Source organism: Sander lucioperca, chromosome 7 (genome assembly GCF_008315115.2).
Source record: "Sander lucioperca isolate FBNREF2018 chromosome 7, SLUC_FBN_1.2, whole genome shotgun sequence".
In the NCBI taxonomy this organism is placed as follows: Eukaryota; Metazoa; Chordata; class Actinopteri; order Perciformes; family Percidae; genus Sander; species Sander lucioperca.
The window spans coordinates 18,234,421-18,253,374 of NC_050179.1; the positions used below are offsets into that span (position 1 = coordinate 18,234,421).

General features: G+C 41.2%; 2 protein-coding genes across 18 annotated transcripts in view; one reads left to right on the top strand and one right to left on the bottom strand.

Moving 5' to 3' along the window:
* Nucleotides 1-9,579, bottom strand: psma4 (proteasome 20S subunit alpha 4). 2 transcript variants are annotated; one of them, XM_031313818.2, is made up of 9 exons: nt 9,403-9,579; nt 8,910-8,940; nt 5,897-5,939; nt 5,490-5,652; nt 4,746-4,823; nt 4,540-4,628; nt 2,924-3,054; nt 1,797-1,920; nt 1-408 (listed from the first exon to the last, which is right to left on the bottom strand). In XM_031313818.2, the coding sequence occupies exons 2-9, from the start codon at nt 8,910-8,912 to the stop codon at nt 254-256; spliced, it is 786 nt and encodes a 261-aa protein (XP_031169678.1). In that variant the 5' UTR covers nt 8,913-8,940; nt 9,403-9,579; the 3' UTR covers nt 1-253. The 2 variants fall into 2 exon arrangements, with proteins under 2 accessions (XP_031169678.1, XP_031169679.1); XM_031313819.2 differs by having other exon boundaries at nt 9,399-9,569.
* A 4,540-nt stretch (nt 9,580-14,119) lies between these two features.
* Nucleotides 14,120-18,954, top strand: part of LOC116060310 (unconventional myosin-IXAa-like) — a 156,805-nt gene continuing 151,970 nt past the window's right edge. For 8 of the 16 annotated variants that reach the window (XM_036003267.1, XM_036003271.1, XM_031313817.2 and 5 more), the window contains exon 1: nt 14,123-14,536. The gene's annotated coding sequence lies outside the window, so the exon portion shown is untranslated. Of the gene's footprint in view, nt 14,537-18,954 lie in introns of all 16 variants that reach the window. The other 8 variants (XM_036003269.1, XM_036003270.1, XM_036003272.1 and 5 more) reach the window with 5 other exon arrangements.

Below are 18,954 nucleotides of genomic sequence, written 5' to 3' on the forward strand. Positions count from 1 at the left end.
TTCTTGCCCAGTTGTAGCTCAATCACTTCCCATTTGAAAAGTAATAATACTTGTTTTGACCATAAATAAAGTAGAGCATTTTGAACATGTTTCAGCCACAACGCTACAAATTGAGCATGTACATGAGTTCATATTTCACCATCTGGATTTATTTTAAGAAACACAAATGCAAACATACCTGAAAACTCCCATTCATTCTCACACACACACACACACACACACACACAACTCAACAAAGTGTAGGGCAGAGAGATTACTTGTCCTTCTCTTTCTGCTCTTTCTCTTTCTTGTCTTTCTCGGCTTTGGCCTCCTCTGCTTCGTGCTTCTTGATCAGCTCATCCACTTCCTTCACCTTCAGGACTTTGATGCAGGTCTTGCCGTTCTCGCGGGTCAGAGTGGCGATCTCCACTGAAACAAGACACAGACGCAGACGGTAAGGAGCCAGCTGCTGAAAAACTGAGCTTTTATTAGCTGCATCTCATGTCACTTATTTGATAGCTCATCAACTCCTTCGGTCCTCGGCTGAACCGGAAGTGGTTCTGTCCTTCCTCGGTGAAGGCCGTCTCAAAGCTCTTATTTCTGCCCCGAGGAGCGATCATTGAGGAGCGATCATTGAGGAGCGATCATTGAGGAGGGATCATTGAGGAGGGATCATTGAGGAGCTATAGGCGAGGATACACGACACTGCAACCTTCCCGGAAGCCGGGCAGCTGAAGGAGTTGCTAACTCCGCCCATACAGCCGACGTATTCATGTGAGTGACGCTTCAGAGGAAAGGACGTCTCATCCCTCTAAAACACATTTGCTTGTTTCCTCTCTCTTTCGATGATTTCGAGGAAGGGCGGCAAGTGGAGGAGTCGAGGAGGCAATTTAAGCGACATGAGAAGCACCTAAAGTATGGTTAAATATCGCAGAGGAAGATAATGTATTATGTACACCTGTGGTTTACATCGAAATTTCTACACTGATAATACATGAACGGCAAAATGAAAGAAGAAATTAAAAACCAATAACACCAACAGGCAGCTTAGATAAAATCAGGATATGCTTTCCGATTAGAAGAGACATTTTGGAACGAGGTTACCTGCAGAATGATCACCCAACATGCCACAAAACAGGTTGACCAGATAGTCAGCTATTTCACGGTCACATGTAGACTCGCCCATTGTTATGTATAGTCAAGGTAAACAAATAAAACCACATAGAAAACCCCTTTATTTTCAGGTCCTGCTGTTATTTGATGACTGCGCCCATGTCTCTCAAACTTTGTCCATTAAGAACACACTTTTTGGAGCGATACAGATAATGTCTAAAAGCCTCCAATATTGCCCCTATTTGTTTTTTCAGTAGTCACATTAATGTCTTGCAGCTGATTGGTTATCTTTTATTAATACTGAAACAGGACATGAGCATTGTTTTTTTTTTTGTTGTTTTTTTAAAGTCCCTCAGTGTCTCAATATTATCGGCGCACAGGTTTAATTGACAGACACACAAACTTACATGATGAAGAGCTGCATTCACTTATAACCTGGAAATGCGGTGGTGTTTGTGTTTATTTGTGCTTTAGAACATAACCGCCGTGAAAATAGTTCTTATATCCTCTGATTCACTGCTTTATTCAACTCCCTCGCTTCATTTATTCCCTAGCTCGCTCGACAACTGCTGTGCTCTCTCTCTGGCCGTTGAGCTGGAGAGGAGGGGCCGACTCTGAACTCTGTGTTTACAGTTAGGGATGCTTAATACATATTATGCCTTTCAATAGTCAATATCTGTACATCTAACTACTCAAATCTGCACCTTTCTCTGCAGACAGCTTGCTGACGTCCATGGTTTTATTGAGAACTTTAACGGCGAGAGCAAGGGCTGCGGAAAGTGTCATCTCTCCCTCCTTGAAGTCCTGCTTCAGCATGGAGACGGCCGCCTGGGAGTTAGCGAAGAAAAACAAGAGAGACAAAGTCTTTTGTCAATTGTGCATTTAAACCTCAGTTCATTCTCTTCTCTCAGACCATTACCGGCAGCCAGATCTCATATCTGCTCCTGAACGGCTCGCTGTGTGGAGCACAACGCTAACACTGTCAGGAACAGGTGTGTGTTTCCTCACTGGAGACACCCAAACTAAACACTCGGGGTACCGAATGCCTCTTGGACAGAAGTGTTCACACAATGCTCAGAGGAGGCTAGGTTACCCACAATGCTTTAGGAGCAGCCCTGTGGAGAGCCCCCATGAATCAGAACTTACACAATTACAGTAGCTGCCCCCAAGAGTCATCATTAAGTAGGCCACAGCACGTCTGGTTTTTTTTTGAGAGTCCAGCCCTTTTCATGGCCAAAACTATGTGCAGCTGTGCCCTCCAGAGTCACTGTGTGGAATAGCAGCTAAATTCATCTCAATTTTGTGTGAAGACATCTGCACAGTAGGGCTAGGTATCTGTATACCGGTACTGATACCGTTACTTCGATACCGGTTCCTGAACGATACATTTTTCGATACCAATTTTATAAAATCCATTTTAACAAAAAAGAAATTACAACATTACGGCACAAATCATTTTATTTATTTTTCAGCTCCTACTATGTGACCCGTCTCTATGCGTAACATAGTTTTTCCTGCATACCTTAACAACGTGCAATAGACAGCCAATCAGCAGCATTATTGGATCTTGGTCGAAGCATGCTGCATGCTTATTGGCTCACTGACGCTGACGAGATTTATTCCTTAGGTATTGGAATTTGGTATTGAATGACAAATGCATTTTTCGATACTCGATACTATAGAAGCAATTTGGTCGGTGCCTAAAAAGTATCGAATTGGGTACCCAGCCCTACTGCACAGTGTTCAAATCCAAATATTCAGATTCCACACATATTGGTTTCCTTTATAATTCCACCCATTTTAAATGATGTAATACTCCTGTGAGACTTACAGCACTGTTGTTTCCGATGCAGGTGGCCTTCCAGCCTCCGTAGTTTCCACTGGGGTCACTCTGGTAGAGCTGGAAGCCGTAGTGTTTGTCCCAGCCCATGTAGAGCAGCGAGACTCCAAAGGGACGCTTTCCTGTGAGAACACACATACAGTGGCTTCATAACACTCAGAATGTTTACATGCACACCAATATTCCACTATTATTCCGAATATGACAATATTCAAAATTTGATACAGGTCATGTAAACAGCATATTCCGATTGGATATTCAGAATAAGGCCTTTTTCCGAATATAGCATTTTCCGATTAAGACATATTAAGGATATTCCGGAATTATTCAGGTTTTAGAGGCATTCTTTGGACATGTATACAGCACATTCGGAATATGCGTCTCAATCAGGGTTTTTACCGCAGTTTAAGCCCAGTTTACGGCCTCTTACCTGTTTGCGGCTTATGGTCAGCTCTGTGCGTTGCTATGGTTGCTGTAAACAAACCAACCAGCCAACAGTTTGCAGGGTTGCAGACCCGATTAAGAAGTTGAAACACAGCAACTTTTAAACATTATCAAAGACTTGGATATCAGCAGGTTTTTGGATATGTGCACACATCGCTACGCCGATCTTTTCAAGAAGCTGGTTGAGGGAATGAAAGAGGGACGCTGTGTTCGCACGGTCCAACAAGTCCGACGCTGCTGGTAAACTCTGAAAAAAATCCTGTTTTGCATGACTACATGTAAACGGGAATATTAGTGGAATACTTACTTTCATTAGCCATGTAAACAGCTTAGTCGGAATATCATCTTTTTCGGAACAAGGGCAAAAACCGGAATATTATGTGCATGTAAACGTAGTCACTGATTCTGGTGAAGTGTCTGTGGTGTTCCAAACTTTGATTTTTAGAAACAAAATACTTTTCAACCGTAGTTAATTTATTTTAGTAGTTATTTTAATATGACAATACTTAAATTACATTAGTCCGAGTCCCAGTGGTTTATTTCAGATGTAGCGAAGAGTACTCCACAATTATTTATGTACAATCAAATTGATTTTAATTATTTTGTTTTTTGACTTTACAGCACTAACATGTCTGTTAATTCAGAACTCTTATTTGAGTAAAGATTGTTGTTAAGATGCAAAGAGAAAAGTAGAGAAGAACAATCTTCTCAAATCAAACTAATGATTTATAATCTTGTTCACAATATGCAGCAAAACTGTTTATCACGGCCAGCAGCTCAAGACTCCTACAGTTCTCCAAATAAATGTACATTTTACGTCAGACCAAAAGTACAGAAAGTAGCATCCAGGATAAGTTAATGTAGCTAACTGGATAGGGTTATACTTCCGGGGCAACTTTCCAGCTAAGCATATTTATGTGCACACACCTGTTTGTTTACATGTGTGAGGCTTTAGGTTGCTGATGGCCAATGATTTACGAGTTGAAGACCAACGGGGAAAAATAAAAGTTGGCCAAATACTCAAACTGAAAAAAATTCAAAAAGGCATAATTTGGCCTAGATCTTTAAAATTATATTTAAAGCTCTAATCACGATGTAGACTCTGCATGTAGAGGAAACAACCGTCTCCTGCTATGACAGAACTGTGTGGTGTCGTGTTGTACCTCCAAACTGGGTGTAGGCCTGTTTGATGTCACACAAAGCTGTGACCAACTGCTCGCAGGGGATTGGCTCCTGGTACTGCAGCAGGTACCTGCAACAACAAATTAGCACATCGTTTTTTGTATTTGGTCCCACGAGAGGCATTTGGCTGCAGCAGAAATTAGGAAGATCGAATTCCTGACTGCCGAGCTTCGGTGTCGGAGCTTACCTCTGAGCTATAAGCCTCAGCTCATTGGTCAGTACGTTGGCATCTGATGTGATTCCTGCAACGCTGCACGCCATGTCTCTGCAAGGAAATGGGAAGATGTTGGATCACTGCAAAAATAGCAATTTAGTCCCTGTGTAAATTTGATAATCTAATCTATGTTTATGCCAATCACTGACTAATGCAAGCTGTTAAGAAATAGGCCCCTGCCTAAAATGTAGGTTGATGAAAATCAGTATTGCGGCTGTAAGTAGTCCAACAAAGTGCTGCCGCGAGGGACTAAACACTGAGATATGCATAAACACACTGCGCTCGAGATTGTATTGCAATGATTTATTCCTCTACGTGTAAAATACAATTAGCACTGCAGTTACCAAATGTAAAGTTATTTTGTGAGTTGAAATAAGTGCATTAGTGCGGCGGTCAACAAAAAGTGTTCGCTCCCAGGCTCACCCCCTCTCTGTCAAAGCCCAAAAAACCCAGGTGAACAGGTGAAGCAAACAAATAGGTTATCACTTCAGCTCAAACCGCGATAAAAACGCCCACCACCTACAATATAAGTGCACAATATAATAATCAATAAATAATATAAATGAGACCATGAACAACATACAATTTGTGGCTCCTAGTAGTCAGGAATGACTTTATACCCTTTAAAGTTGTAGATCTGTAAACTAACTAAACATTTGCACACTGCCAACCAATACCATTAAAAATGACAATAAGGCTGAAGCAGAAGTAACTCACTCGTTCAGCTTGTAGATTTTCTCAGAGAAAAACACTTCATCCAGCAGCTTGTGAATGTTCCTCCTCTCAGCAGCCAGCAGCACTCCGTCATTGGCTAAAATTCCCAGACAGGTGCCGGCATGGCCGATGGCTTCCATGGCATACTCCACCTGATACAGACGCCCTGCAAATGACACACAGCGCTGTCAGGATGAGGACGCAAGTACAGAGCACTAAAAGGCAAGGCATTAAAAACGAAGATGCATGCTCCTGGTTTTTACAAGAGTTACAAAAGTTACGTTATATGGTTGAAAAAATCTTAAAAAAGAGGTTGAACTAAAATAAAATAAAAAACTAATTAAAGAAACTCTGAGGGTTCACGCAGTGAACTTGCAGCCTCATCAGTTACATTATTTAAGAGCTCTTACCCTCCGGTGAGAAGATAGTAGTTCTTGAATCATATCGACGGGACTAAAAGGAAACAAAACACAAGCTAATTGGAACTTGCTTCAAACTTCAGCAATACAGACCACAGAGCTACAAGTAATGAAGACAATTTTGTTGGGGCTACTCCAAAGACAATAAGTAAGATTTCTCTTATAAATATATCTTACACCTTGACTAAAAAGGGAAATGTGTACTTAGGGCATACAGTTCTGTTTCAGCTTATTCTTGTGGCTGTAAATGAAGCAACTGCATGTCACAGTACTGAGTCTGCACTGTTGAGAGTACATAATGATATTGCCTTGTCTGTAGATGCCGGGAATCCTGCTGTTTTAGTGCTCTTGGACCTCACAGCGGCTTTTGACACTGTGGACCATGCAGTCCTCCTCTCTCGCCTTGAGCATTGTGTAGGCATCAGAGGCTCGGCACTTGAATGGTTTAGCTCCTATTTGGCTAATAGGAGCTTTTCTATCATGATTGGTGACCTCTTCTCGTCAGCTGCTCCTCTCTCTTGTGGGGTTCCCCAGGGCTCAATTCTTGGCCCCATTCTGTTTTCTTTATATATGCTGCCTTTAGGGGCTATTATAGGAAAGCATAACCTGTCATTTCATTGTTACGCAGATGATTTGCAAATCTATTTGCCTATGAAAGCAAATGACAGTGTCGTACTAAACTCCCTGCTTAGTTGTATCACTGATATTAAACTGTGGCTTTCAGAAAACTTTCTTAATTTGAATGAAGATAAAACGGAGTGTATTATTTTCAGTACTTCAGGCACGCAAAATGGTCCAGCTTTGAGTTTGGGAGCTCTAGCATCTTACACTAGGTCAGCTGTCAAAAACTTGGGGGTTACTTTGATTGCAGCATGAAATTTGACAAGCAGATCAGTAATGTTGTTAGAATGAGCTTTTTCCAGCTTCGTCTCCTGGCTAAAGTTAAGCCTTTCCTCAACAACAGGCACGATCTAGAAAAGGCTATTCATGTCTTTATTAGTTCTAGGTTGGATTATTGTAATGCTCTTTACGTTGGTCTGAATCAGACCTCCATCTCACGTCTTCAACTTGTGCAAAATGCTGCTGCTCGCTTTTTAACAAACACATCTAGACGTGCACATATCACTCCTGTTCTCTACACCCTACATTGGCTCCCTGTGCATTTTAGAATCGATTTTAAGATTTTATTGTTTGCTTTCAAGGCCTTAAATGGTCTGGCCCCGGAGTATTTGTCCGAAATTTTAACTTTGCGGGAGCACAACCGGTCATTGCGTTCTTCAAACCAGCGACTTTTAGAAGTGCCAAGGTCTAGATATAAACGGTGGGGTGACCAGGCTTTTGCAGTTGCTGCCCCGAGACTCTGGAACAAGTTACCCCCTGATATCCGCACTATTACAGATGTAGCTCTTTTTAGGTCCAAACTTAAAACGTATCTGTTTAGTCTGGCTTTTAATAAGTAGCAGTGGTGTGACAATTTCATTCTTCTGTTTCTTTGTAACTATTTCTGATTTTACTGTTTTCTATGTTCTTTCTTTCTATTGTATGATATGTGTTTTTATTCTTGGTTTCGATGTTAAGCACTTTGGATACCTGCTGGTTGCTGTAAAATGCTATATAAATAAAGTTTGATTGATTGATTGATTGAACTGCATGCTGACCAGAATATTATTAAATCTGCTTGTTGATGAAATGGCTCCTTGGAAACAGAAGTGTTAAATGCGTTTCAGTAGCTAGTAGACTGGCAGATCAGAATTGGTATCTGAAAAGTGGCTTGTAGGATAGATAACCCTGCAATCTGCAGCCAAAACATACCATAATTAAATTAGTTTGTTTTGTAAACTGCATTTCAGGGTACAATTAAAATCCTCAATGAACTATACAGAGGAGTAACAAATGAATGAGTAGAGAAATACAATGAATGAATGCAAATCTTTCTGTAAAGGCTTCCTCCAATAAAGTTACCGTGGTTCTTAAAGTGGGGTCTGGGGACCCCCAGGGGTCCTTGAGGGGGTTCCAAGGGGTCCCCAGCACAAAGGGGAATCTCCATTAGTAACACAATGACAGAATGTATGACTATTTTGGTCACGGGTATTGTACACTTATTAGGATTTTTGCTTTTAACATTAGATTCTAACGTTAAAAGCAAAAGTCCTATAAGATGGGGGCCCATGGGACAACATCTTATCAAATGTGGGGTCTGTGGTCTTATTTGTGTCAGTTTAGGGGTCCTTGACATGAAAAAGTTTGGAAACCACTGGCCTAATACCTTACTGAGACACTGATAGTTTTTCCTTAAGTCTGTGTGTCAATGTCTTTCAAGGAACTACACATTTTCTGTTTTATCAATGTGTACAATCCCTGGCTATCTAATGGACAAATAATAACTGAAATGTTTTTTTTTAGGGTTGCAACTAACGATTATTTTCATAGTCGATTAATCTGTTGATTATTTTCTCAATTAATTGATTAGTTGTTTGATCTATAAAAATGTCAAAACATGGTGAAAAATGTGGATCAGTGTTTCCCAAAGCCTAAGATGACATCCTCAAATGTCTTGTTTTGTCCAAAACTCAAAGATATTCAGTTTACTGTCACAAAGGAGAGAAGAAACTAGAAGATATTCACATTTAACAAGCTAGAATCAGAGAAATCTTATTTTTTTTTTTTTATAAAAAAAAAAAATGACTCAAAACGATTATTCGATTATCAAAATAGTTGGCGATTAATTTAATAGTTGACAACTAATCGATTAATCGTTGCACCTCTAGTTTTTTTTTTATCCTTCATTCACAAAGCCCAGACCCCATCAAAAGAGCACGGGGAGCTTGTGAAGGCAGACCACTGAGAACATCCGCAGTTATTAAACTACACCTCTTGTCAGGGAGGTGACTGGCTGCAGTACAGACATGCTCTGTTTTGATCTCACAACGAAGTAGCTCGAGAAAAAGAATCTAAGCAACACATCATTTATACAAATCAGCATAAAACACGGGAGTTAACTCACCATTTTCGCAGACTGCAGTCAAACTCTTCCACTGTGGGAAAACAAATGCAAAGTTCATCGGACTGTCCTAATGAAGACGTTACTGTTGAAACATTAAGAAGAAGATATTCGCCTGGTCATCTGTGGCCCGGTTGTGAAAGTGAAAGGGATAAAACTAAGAATCGCTGACGTCTATCGTATCCAACAGCTAGCTAACTAGTACTCATAGCTGACTGAGGTTGGTGTTCAACTCTTATATTATCTCAGGTTGTTCAGGTTTACGATGTTAGCTCAGCGTTTAAGTAAAAGGCTCATCATCGTTGGCTGTCGTTAAACCGTTGACATAAACGGAGATGAATCAACAGAATTGTATCCACCGCTGACTGATGCTTTGACAATGAGCACGCGACTCGGTCTTTTTGAAAAGCTTACACACACGGAGCAAGAATAAATACGTTACCTTTAAACATTACAGTGGTATGCTCTGTATTCATAAAAAAAAATGCTTACCTACCGCTTAAAGAGCTTTCTGTAGGGCGCGTTTTGATGACATCACAGAATGCCAAGGCGTTGTGTCGACGGCATATAGGCGCGCCTATTTTTGCTGCATGGCAGAAAAATGAAAGAGGTGCTACATTATAAGGAGTGGAGCAGTTAGCTACAGTTTTCTATTATCTTCTCTCCATCCATACTACTTTTGAAACTTTCTACATATCACCAACCACTAATGCTGACATTGAAACTATGTTTTGTACACAACCTAAGCCCTCATACAATGGAGCAATTCATTATTTTGTCCAAAAGATTTGGAATACAACCATATAAAGTCTGTATGCCCAATGCGGCTGGATACATGCTAACTAAAATTATTCATATTGACATTTATAACCTGTGACTTAAGTTATAGTTTTGATTGGTTTCCACTTTCCTAGCTATTAGAGAGCAGGCTGTGTATTTGTGTAACTATAATCGTTTTCACCACCAGGTGGGCCCCCTCCATTTACTTTCACTTCGAACCGGGATTTACTGCACTCTATCTGGAAATGACTTTATAAAACTGACCAGTCAATCATCTTCCGTGTAAACGTTCTTAAAGTTGCTGAGCAGAGTTGATTTATGTCTAAGCAGTGAATCAGCTCTTTGGAGTTTCTTTGTAACTGACCTCTGACCTCTCTGGTTTGGCTGTGATAGTGCTTGTGTGGTCGCTTTTCAACTGGACAGTGTGCTCAGTGCTTGGATTTTCTCCTGCTGGATCTTCAGGCATTCCTCTTATTTATTCCTATCAAAATGTTTTCACTGCTGTCACTTATCCTGACATAAACGTTAAACTGAGTGCTTTATGAACTGAGTATAGGTTCAAAAAAGGCTTGGGTAAATAGTAGGATTTCTGGTTATGATAATGAATGAGTTGCTACTGAAACTGAAGAGGGGGGTTTCCAGTGCTTGTACCAATCATTGTCATTCAACATCAAATGAAGCACACGTCATGATTTTAATGAATTAATGACACATCTCTGACATCTCTGCTGTCAGCCAAGTCAGTCTGCTGAAGTTTTCCAAATCCTGCTCAGACCTGAATATATATTTTCTCAAAATAGAAATGTCAACATCTGCAATTTCCTGACATCTAGAAAAACTCCATGTGATGATCCAGGACAGCTACTAAATAGACTTTAACACCTCAAGCTTGTTTTGTCAAAACTTGATTAATTCTACAAATTGGATACTTTATATTTTCGAAAAAAAATCACAATGGTTGAATGGGTCAAAAAGACATAGAGTTCTGTAGCATTGTAGAACAAACCTCTTTGTTTCTTGTTTGAGGTTTTCCTCTCACTTATACAGCCTTAGCGTTGCCACAGCCTGGCAGCTTACCTTGAGATTATCAAAAATAATCACATCCTCACATTGTTCTCTGAGGATTGGCGCAGGGATGTAGAGTGTTGCAGCTGCAATACCTCAATAAACAACCCATAACACCGCACTGTTTATTCAGAGATGAGGAGTATACTGTGTTTTGATTTGTTTAGTACACCCCCGCTGCGGCGCTGGCTCAAAGATCCTCCTGGATCTGCATGAAGACTGAGTTTAAAACTACTTCACCATATTTATCTTTTAAAGGCCTCTGACACAGCACTCACATTGTTCTCACTGTAGACTGTAATTTTTAACATTTGAGCTGAACCCAAATCATCTATCCTATGACTTATCAGGAGTAATCTCCCACATTGTTTTGACATCCAGGCTTACGGCTGAGTGATGGTGGATGTGAACTATCCATCTCCTCTGGCCTCTAATTGTCTGTTATCACTAACGGGGCTTATGTTGTAATTATAATTTATAACATTTATAACATTATTTAGCTGCCAGTGCTTGAGGCCAGCTTCAAAAAGGATTTTTATTGGCCCCTATAAAACTCATCGCAGTGGCAAAAGGTGGCCAGCCACCAATCACTATGAGGAGGCTGGCATGGATCCACAGATAAACCAAACATTTACACACAAACGCATGCACGCACACACACACACACACACACACACACACACACACACACACAAACTCTCCCTGCAACATTTCAATTTTACATGTATTTAGCAGCCAAACATATGCATGTGAGTGCTAAGAAAACACTATGAGGAGGCTGGCATGGATCCACAGATAAACCAAACATTTACTCACACACACACACACACACACACACACACACACACACACACACACACACACTCCCCCCAATCATTGCTTGAGTGTAGTTATTAGACAAAATGTAGTAAGTAAGTTATCAGACAAGTCAAAAATGTAACATAAATGGGGCAACCTCTAAATCGCCTGGTGAATTGTGCACCCCATGTAGGCTGAGTCCTTGGCAGTGGCCTGGGTTCGAGTCCGACCAGCAGCCCTTTGCTGCGTGTCATCGACATGTTAAAGATAGTCAGTCTTTGCCCACTTGGTGTTTTGAATCTGGGAAAGGATCAGTTGGTCCAGTTGGTCCATCCTAGTCTACCTTTTTTCAGTTCTATTTTTGTTTGTGGTTTCATGAGTCAAAACGTCTTCCCAGCTTTATCACGAGACATACATTAACTAGGAAACTATGACGGAGAGCAATAATTACCTGGGAATTTTGAAGTTGTGGCATTTACGAGGATTCAATGCTGGGAATTGCGACAGTAGTATCGGACTGAATGTGTCATGTGTCAGGTGGGGCATGAGTTTCTCAACCCTAAAGAAGAATATTGCTATTGCTGGATGTAAGTGATTAATGTCATTTAGGTTGTGTTCATTGGGGACAAAGGCAGCTCAAGAGCAATTTTAGGGACAAATATTAAGAATATTAAGGTTTGAAATGTATGTAACAATGTATGGACACCCACTTTTGTACATGGATTTCATAATTTAAAAAATTTCCAAATGTCACACTCTAAAATACCAAGAGGCCCCTTTGTTGTCTCTGTTTTTTTTTTCATCCCGTCTCAGTTTTCCAGTTGACAGAAGAGGCCTGTCGGCCTCCTGGCTATGCTCTCCACTGCTTCAACCTTTCCAGTCTATTGTCTCCAGCAGCCCACCCTCTGCCCTCAGCTACTGTCTCTGTTATTTTATGAGAAGCTCCTGTCATTTTGGACGCTGACGCTGGCCTGAATGCGCACGCTGAGGGCCCCTCGATGTGGAGTTGGATTCCAACTTTCAGGGCCGAAGGGAGGATTTCCTTTTCAAAATGTCTAGCTGGTAAATATGTCACCAGGCTGGAAACCGATCCCATGAAAAACAGGTGGGATGTTTTCAAACCCGCCACCGGAGTGTGCGTGATCTGTTTCCCTCACACACACTTGATGGTAAAGAGTGTCAATCCCCTGCTAGCAGAGGTATTGTCTGTCAAGAGTAAGCAGCCCTGGAGCAGTTTAACTGAGGTCTGCTGCTGAATCTTCTCTTATGAGATCCAACAAAGATTATCTATGTGTGTTATTTCTACGCACCTCAAAAAGAGTTGAATTTCACTGAACACCCCCACGGTGATAACGAAAATGAAACAACACTGACCTTTCAACTGACAAAAACACTTTGACAAGGAGGTGTGTTGTGTAAGGAGAGTATTGACTCACAGGGAGCTTGTTGTCAACACGTCTGAAAGAGGAAAGAACTTGTTGCTCATTCTTATTAAGTCACATAATTACTCCATAAAAGTCCTGTTGGGACCATGAATATTGGCACCAAAACTCCATCAAAACTATGTACCAACAGGGTAGCTCACCTTGTTGAGCGTGCGTCCCATGTACAGAGGCTCAGTTCTTGCCGCAGCAGTTGAGGGTTCGATTCCAACCTGCAGCCCTTTGCTGCATGTCATTCCCCCACTCTCTCACCTTTCAACTCTTGATCTGTCCTGTCAAATAAAGGCCTAGAATGCCCAAAAAATAATCTTTAAACAAGAAAGTGTCATCCTCTGGGGAGCATGAATGACGCGATGAAAAAATGTTATTCATTCATTCATCATTTCATTTCAATTTCATGGGAATTTCCCCAGTGTGGGATCAATGAAGTCTATCTTATTTTAGCAATCCATCCAATAGTAACTGGGTTACGTCAGTTTTATCAAAGCGGTTGCCTACCGACCAACTGACATTGCCATCCCTACAGAGCCACGCTGCTGTTGTGGCTAAAACTACTACTTCAGCAATGTTACAGAACAGGTCATGAAAGATATTAAAACATCCTGGCATCACACGGGAATGTTTGAACATATGGTTCTCAGTAACACATCTTTGACAGCAGTGGTATCTTCAGAAAGCCATTCACATTCTAGTTTTTATATGTTCCTTTTTTCATAAAAAATGACTCAAATCAATTATCAGTATAGTTAATGATTAGTTTTATAGTTGAAAACTAATCGATTAATCTTTGCAGCTCTAAAGAGGATTACATTCTGGAGCTTCCCTCTATGGTTCCTCCATGCATCTTTGCTTGTGTGTGTGTGTGTGTGTGTGTGTGTGTGTGTGTGTGTGTGTGTGTGTGTGTGTGTTTGTTTGTGTGTTGAGGAGAGGGTGTCCACAGTTTTGGCCACACCCCACACTAGTGCTGAGTGACACTGCCTGCTATCAAATCCTACATGATCACTCTGTTTAAAAAAAGAAAAAAAAAATCTTAATTTGATTTGGCAATTCACTTGAAAACAATTACTGTTATTTCACACAGGAGGATGCTCCCAAATCCCACCCACCGATAACACTGTGATGTAGCCCAGCTCCCACCCTACCGGCCTTACGTGGACGCGCAGCGCGAGTGCTCGCTCGGTACGACAGGCAATGCGATTGTAGACGAGAAGAAAAAGGAGAGAGAGCAGAGAGGAGCTGCGAGAGAAGCTGTAGGAGGTCGACGTGACGAGAGAACTCCAAACAGAAGCTCACAGGACTACGACACGCACACATAGAGAAGGGAAACAGAAAGAAACAGGGTCATATCTATCTACAGCAGATTTGGAGATTCGTCCAGCGGGATACGTGCTGCGGACTGTTAAGCACGACAGCGTTTCCCTGCGGTAAAACCAGCCTGAGTTGTTGGACAGGAGGCGCGCGGCTTGCCTGCTCTTCCTCGTCAGAAAAAGAGGCTTTATAGCGGGGAGGTTTACGGAGCAGCGGACTGAAGTCACAGTGGAGAAGGTAAGCCCCCATGTCCCCCCTTTTAAGTCCTATAGTATTTACATTTAGCTGTCAGTAAAACGGGACCAACAGAGCTCGGAGTGTGTAATGTCAAAGCTCGCTGTCTGTCTGTCTGTCTGTCTGTCTGTCTGTCTGTCTCTGTCAATTTAACATCAGCTGCAGCCTCCTGCGCACAATTCAAATTTAATCTCAGACCACGTAACATGTATGGTTATGAAAGAAATGGACCGACATGGTCAAAATACCCTCCCGCTGCCCCTGTACGCACCCAGGGCTCTAGTCTCCCCCCTCCTCACCCCTCCATCGCACACCGCTGCTGCTGCCGCTGCCGCCGCCACCACCTCCTCGGATAAATGTCAAGGTGTTTTCTTACATAATACGTAAATGTGCAGTTACATATGTTGCCTGGTATATGCTGGACGCCACATCTGGGCTGCAGTTTGTGTCTGTGGAGTCTGACACAGTGCAGCAGCCGCAGCAATAAACGTGACGCACTGGTATAAATGGATGATTAGACTGTGGAGCTCGAACCATCCGACTAAGAGCGGTGATGGTTGGGTTTGTCGCTGAGGGAGGTTGTGCTGTAAAGGCTGCAGAGCTTTTGTGTGTGTATGTGTGTGTGTGTGTGTGTCATATTACTACACTGCTATGTTGTGTTTTAGAGCTGTGACGGACGGTTGTGACATTTTTCGTCATGTGTGTGAGACGACTTTAGGGCTGCTTACAGCACACTGCTGCTGCCTGATGGGGCCTGATGGCATGGCTGAGGCTTTTTTTTTTTAATTTTTAATTTTTTTATATACAGCTGGACACCAGGATGTTCAGTGTGTTGCAATGGATGGAGGTTAATATAGTTTGGTGAAAAGGCTACTGTGTGATCTCCTCTTGATCACAAAAACGGACAAACTAATACACACTATTGTCCTATAACTAAAATGTGCATCTTTACATTGTCATGGTTAGAGCTGAATTGATTAGTCAAGTATTCAATGACTCAACAGACAGAAAATGTATCTGCAACTTAAGTCATTTTTAGGTAAAAAAGGCCAAACATTTACTGGTTTCAACTCCTTAAATGTGAATATATGCTGGCTTGCTTAGTTGTGGACTCGTGTATGATATCAAACTAAATATATTTTGGTTTTGGACTGTTTGTCGGACAAAACAAGCAGTTTGAAGATGTCAGCTTGGGCATATCTACTGTTGTATTGACCAAACAATGGAATTGATTATTATGGAAGATAATCAACAGATAAATCAACAATGTATAGCTGGGCAATTTGAGTGAAAACATGAAATGTTAATGTTAATTTATACAGAGCATATAGAGTGAAGCCTTTACATGTAGGCTTTAAAACAGAAAACCATTGCGTTCCATTGCGTTGCTTTACAAAAAAAAGTGTTTTAATATAATGTAGAGAATGAGGAGAAATAGCCTGGGATAGGTAAAGACATAATGGCATGGTTAAAGGCACAGAATAAGAGCATTATTAGCATTAGATCAGGTGGATTAACCTATTTGGTATCTTTTATGTGAATTTCATACCATCACTAAGTTGTAGAGTTGTGAGACTCAGTAAAGCAGGAACAAACAAAGTGGGTTTGTTACCCAGGCTTCTGTTGGGTTTGGTTGTCTTTAGTCAGTTGACATGTTAAAACAGGCCTTCATGGCCTCGGACAGACCAGACCAGACCAGACCAGACCGGTAGTGCCCCCGAGGTCTCTGTCCACCAGCCCAAAAGCATGGAGAGATGACCCACCCTCCTCCTCCCTTCTGGCTCTGAAGTGCCAGAGCAACAGCACCGAAGAGCCGTGGCTGCCTGTGACATGTATGTGCAATGTTCATGAAATGCCACAGGGAAGTCATTACAGGTGTATTATTGTGAAATGCCAGAACTGACAAGTGCTTCCCACATCATGCAGGTTGTGTGCAGTCTGACTCCCCAGCTGCTGATTCAGTCAGGAGAAGAATTCCCTTAATGTGATGTCAACTTTGCTGACATAAACATTTATTCAGGTTATTATGTAAGCGGCAAAGCTCTTGAGAGCAGGACTGAAAACATTGCTTTGACAGCTCCAGCTGCCCAGCGAACATACTTGTGACCGAAGCGGAGCAGCTCGAAAGCAACTCAGAATCGCTTCATTTTAAAACGTGTGACAGATGAAGACGTCACCGCAGAAGAGCATCCACAGTGACTGTTTCTATCCAGTCACAGGCAATATAAACATCACAACATCAATCACATGCAAGGATAAGGGTGCTTGAATAGGAATTTCATTCATTTAAATAATGAATATGAAATGAAAGCCTCTTTTTCTAAAGCTGTTAAAAGACACTACCGATACTTCTGGAGTAGGCATTTTCGTAAGCATTAACACTACTGTCTCTCCTGTGGTTACTGCTCCTTCAACATCATAGGCTGTCCATCTGAACCACTCGGGCCTGTTTTCCATACATACTCTTTATCCAGAAGGAGGAATAAAACAATACGCCGTCCATGTCCCAGATGACCGGAGCTGCTCCACTGAGAGTTAATGGGAGAACTGACATTTAATGACGTAATATAGTGTGGAAAGTATTTGTGAAAAAAAAAAAATAGAATGGAATAGTTAATAGAATAGAATAACATATTCAAGAAGTGGTCACTCATTCCAAGCCAGAGTTTAAACCCTTTGCAGGTTCACGTAATTTGATTCACTTTGGTGCATTGATGTGACTGAGCAGATCAGAGGGTGGGAGAGGTTCTTCTCTTTAGTGCTTTCACACCTGCAGTTTGGTCTGTTTGATCTGGATCAAGACAACAATTATATATTGTAGCCTTTCAGTGAAGAAACAGGTAGAAACAGGCTGGAAAAGAGGTGTTTTGTACTGTAATATTATGGGGGAATAGCTACGGATTACTAAATTTCACTCACGTTTTAATGAGAAATTGCTGTTTTAAGCTCTTTTTCACTTTCTGATTCATCAGGTAAAATCTCTGCAATCCCAGTTGCCAAATGAAATACATTATATAGGCGACTTGAAAGATCACTTACTTGACAGTTGATGATCAGCACATGGATTTAATTGTAATTTAACCTTTGAATTGATGCTAAAATCGCATATCTACTATTACAAAAAGAATTCCGCTTTAAGTACGATTGGAAGCTGACTGGGAAGCACCTAAACAAAATGAGCTTGTTTGAACTGATTCAGACATGTTAGATGTGGACGCAACCTTAGTTGAAATAGTTCATATAGTTCGTATACGTTCATATAGTTCTAAATTGTTTTCTGAATTACAGTATGTTGTGGTGTAATCGCTGGCTGGGTTATGTTCAGAGGCAACACTTCTTTTGAGCGAATGAAGCCCTACATTTATGTACGACACTGTCCTCACACGGAGGTGGCCTCTTTATTTCTTAATGGAAAAACAACTCATAGATGACCTTTATTTATACAAACTGACATCCAATCACTTTTCTCACATATTTATCCTAATCTACAAGCTCAGATGATGAAGTCCGTATTAGATCATGGAGATAAGCTCATCAGCAGACTTAGGGAGGGGCTAAAGAGTCTCAGTCCGTACTGTAAACTGCTGAAAATCATTTCAATCCACAAGCCCACTGACCCACATTTCTGTTTAGTCTGACCTTGTGAATTGATGGCTTTACGAAAAATGGCTTTGTTGTTGTTGCCACTGGATCCCAGTGTCCTTGCTTGAGCAGTCAGATCACGCTCAAACCTGCTGCTGCAGTGCTCAGGGCTTCATGTAAGACAATACCAGGATGAGGTCAATGTCTTACATACCATCTCAATGCGGCTATATACATCTCTAACCAGGTGTATTTATAGTGTGTGTGTGTGTGTGTGTGTGTGAGACGTCTTAAATAGCATCTTCATCAGCTTTTTCCGGACAGACAAGAGGACTTGAGAAGACACTGTGAAGTAGTCAGGTTTTGAGGGACAAAGCACATACATCTCCTTCAAACCTTTTAACAAGTTGTAGCTGCAGCTAAGATCACAACAAACAGTTTTTTCTTTTTTTTTTTTTTTTTTTAAATTATTTTGAAGGAAAGCCTTCATTACTGTAGACTGTTATATCACTAATCTATGATGTTAAATACATATTAGAAGTTTCATAATTTACTTTTCAGTTTTATTTTCCCTCATCATCTGCAGTTAGTGATTTCCCAGAATGCTTTTCAACACCTCCTAGAGACAGAGTTTTATCTGGTTGCATTGTGCTGTGGGTTCTATGTGTCATTTGGCTGTAGCTGTAGTGATTGGGAGAGTGAGAGAAGAAAAGTCTCAGCCTTCATTAAAAAAAAAACAACTGGTCATCTGGCTGCAATGCATTCTGGACAATTGAGGTCACTATCAGTGAAGTAATTGGCATGTCTGACAAATGCATCGTTGGTTTTGCTCTTTTCAT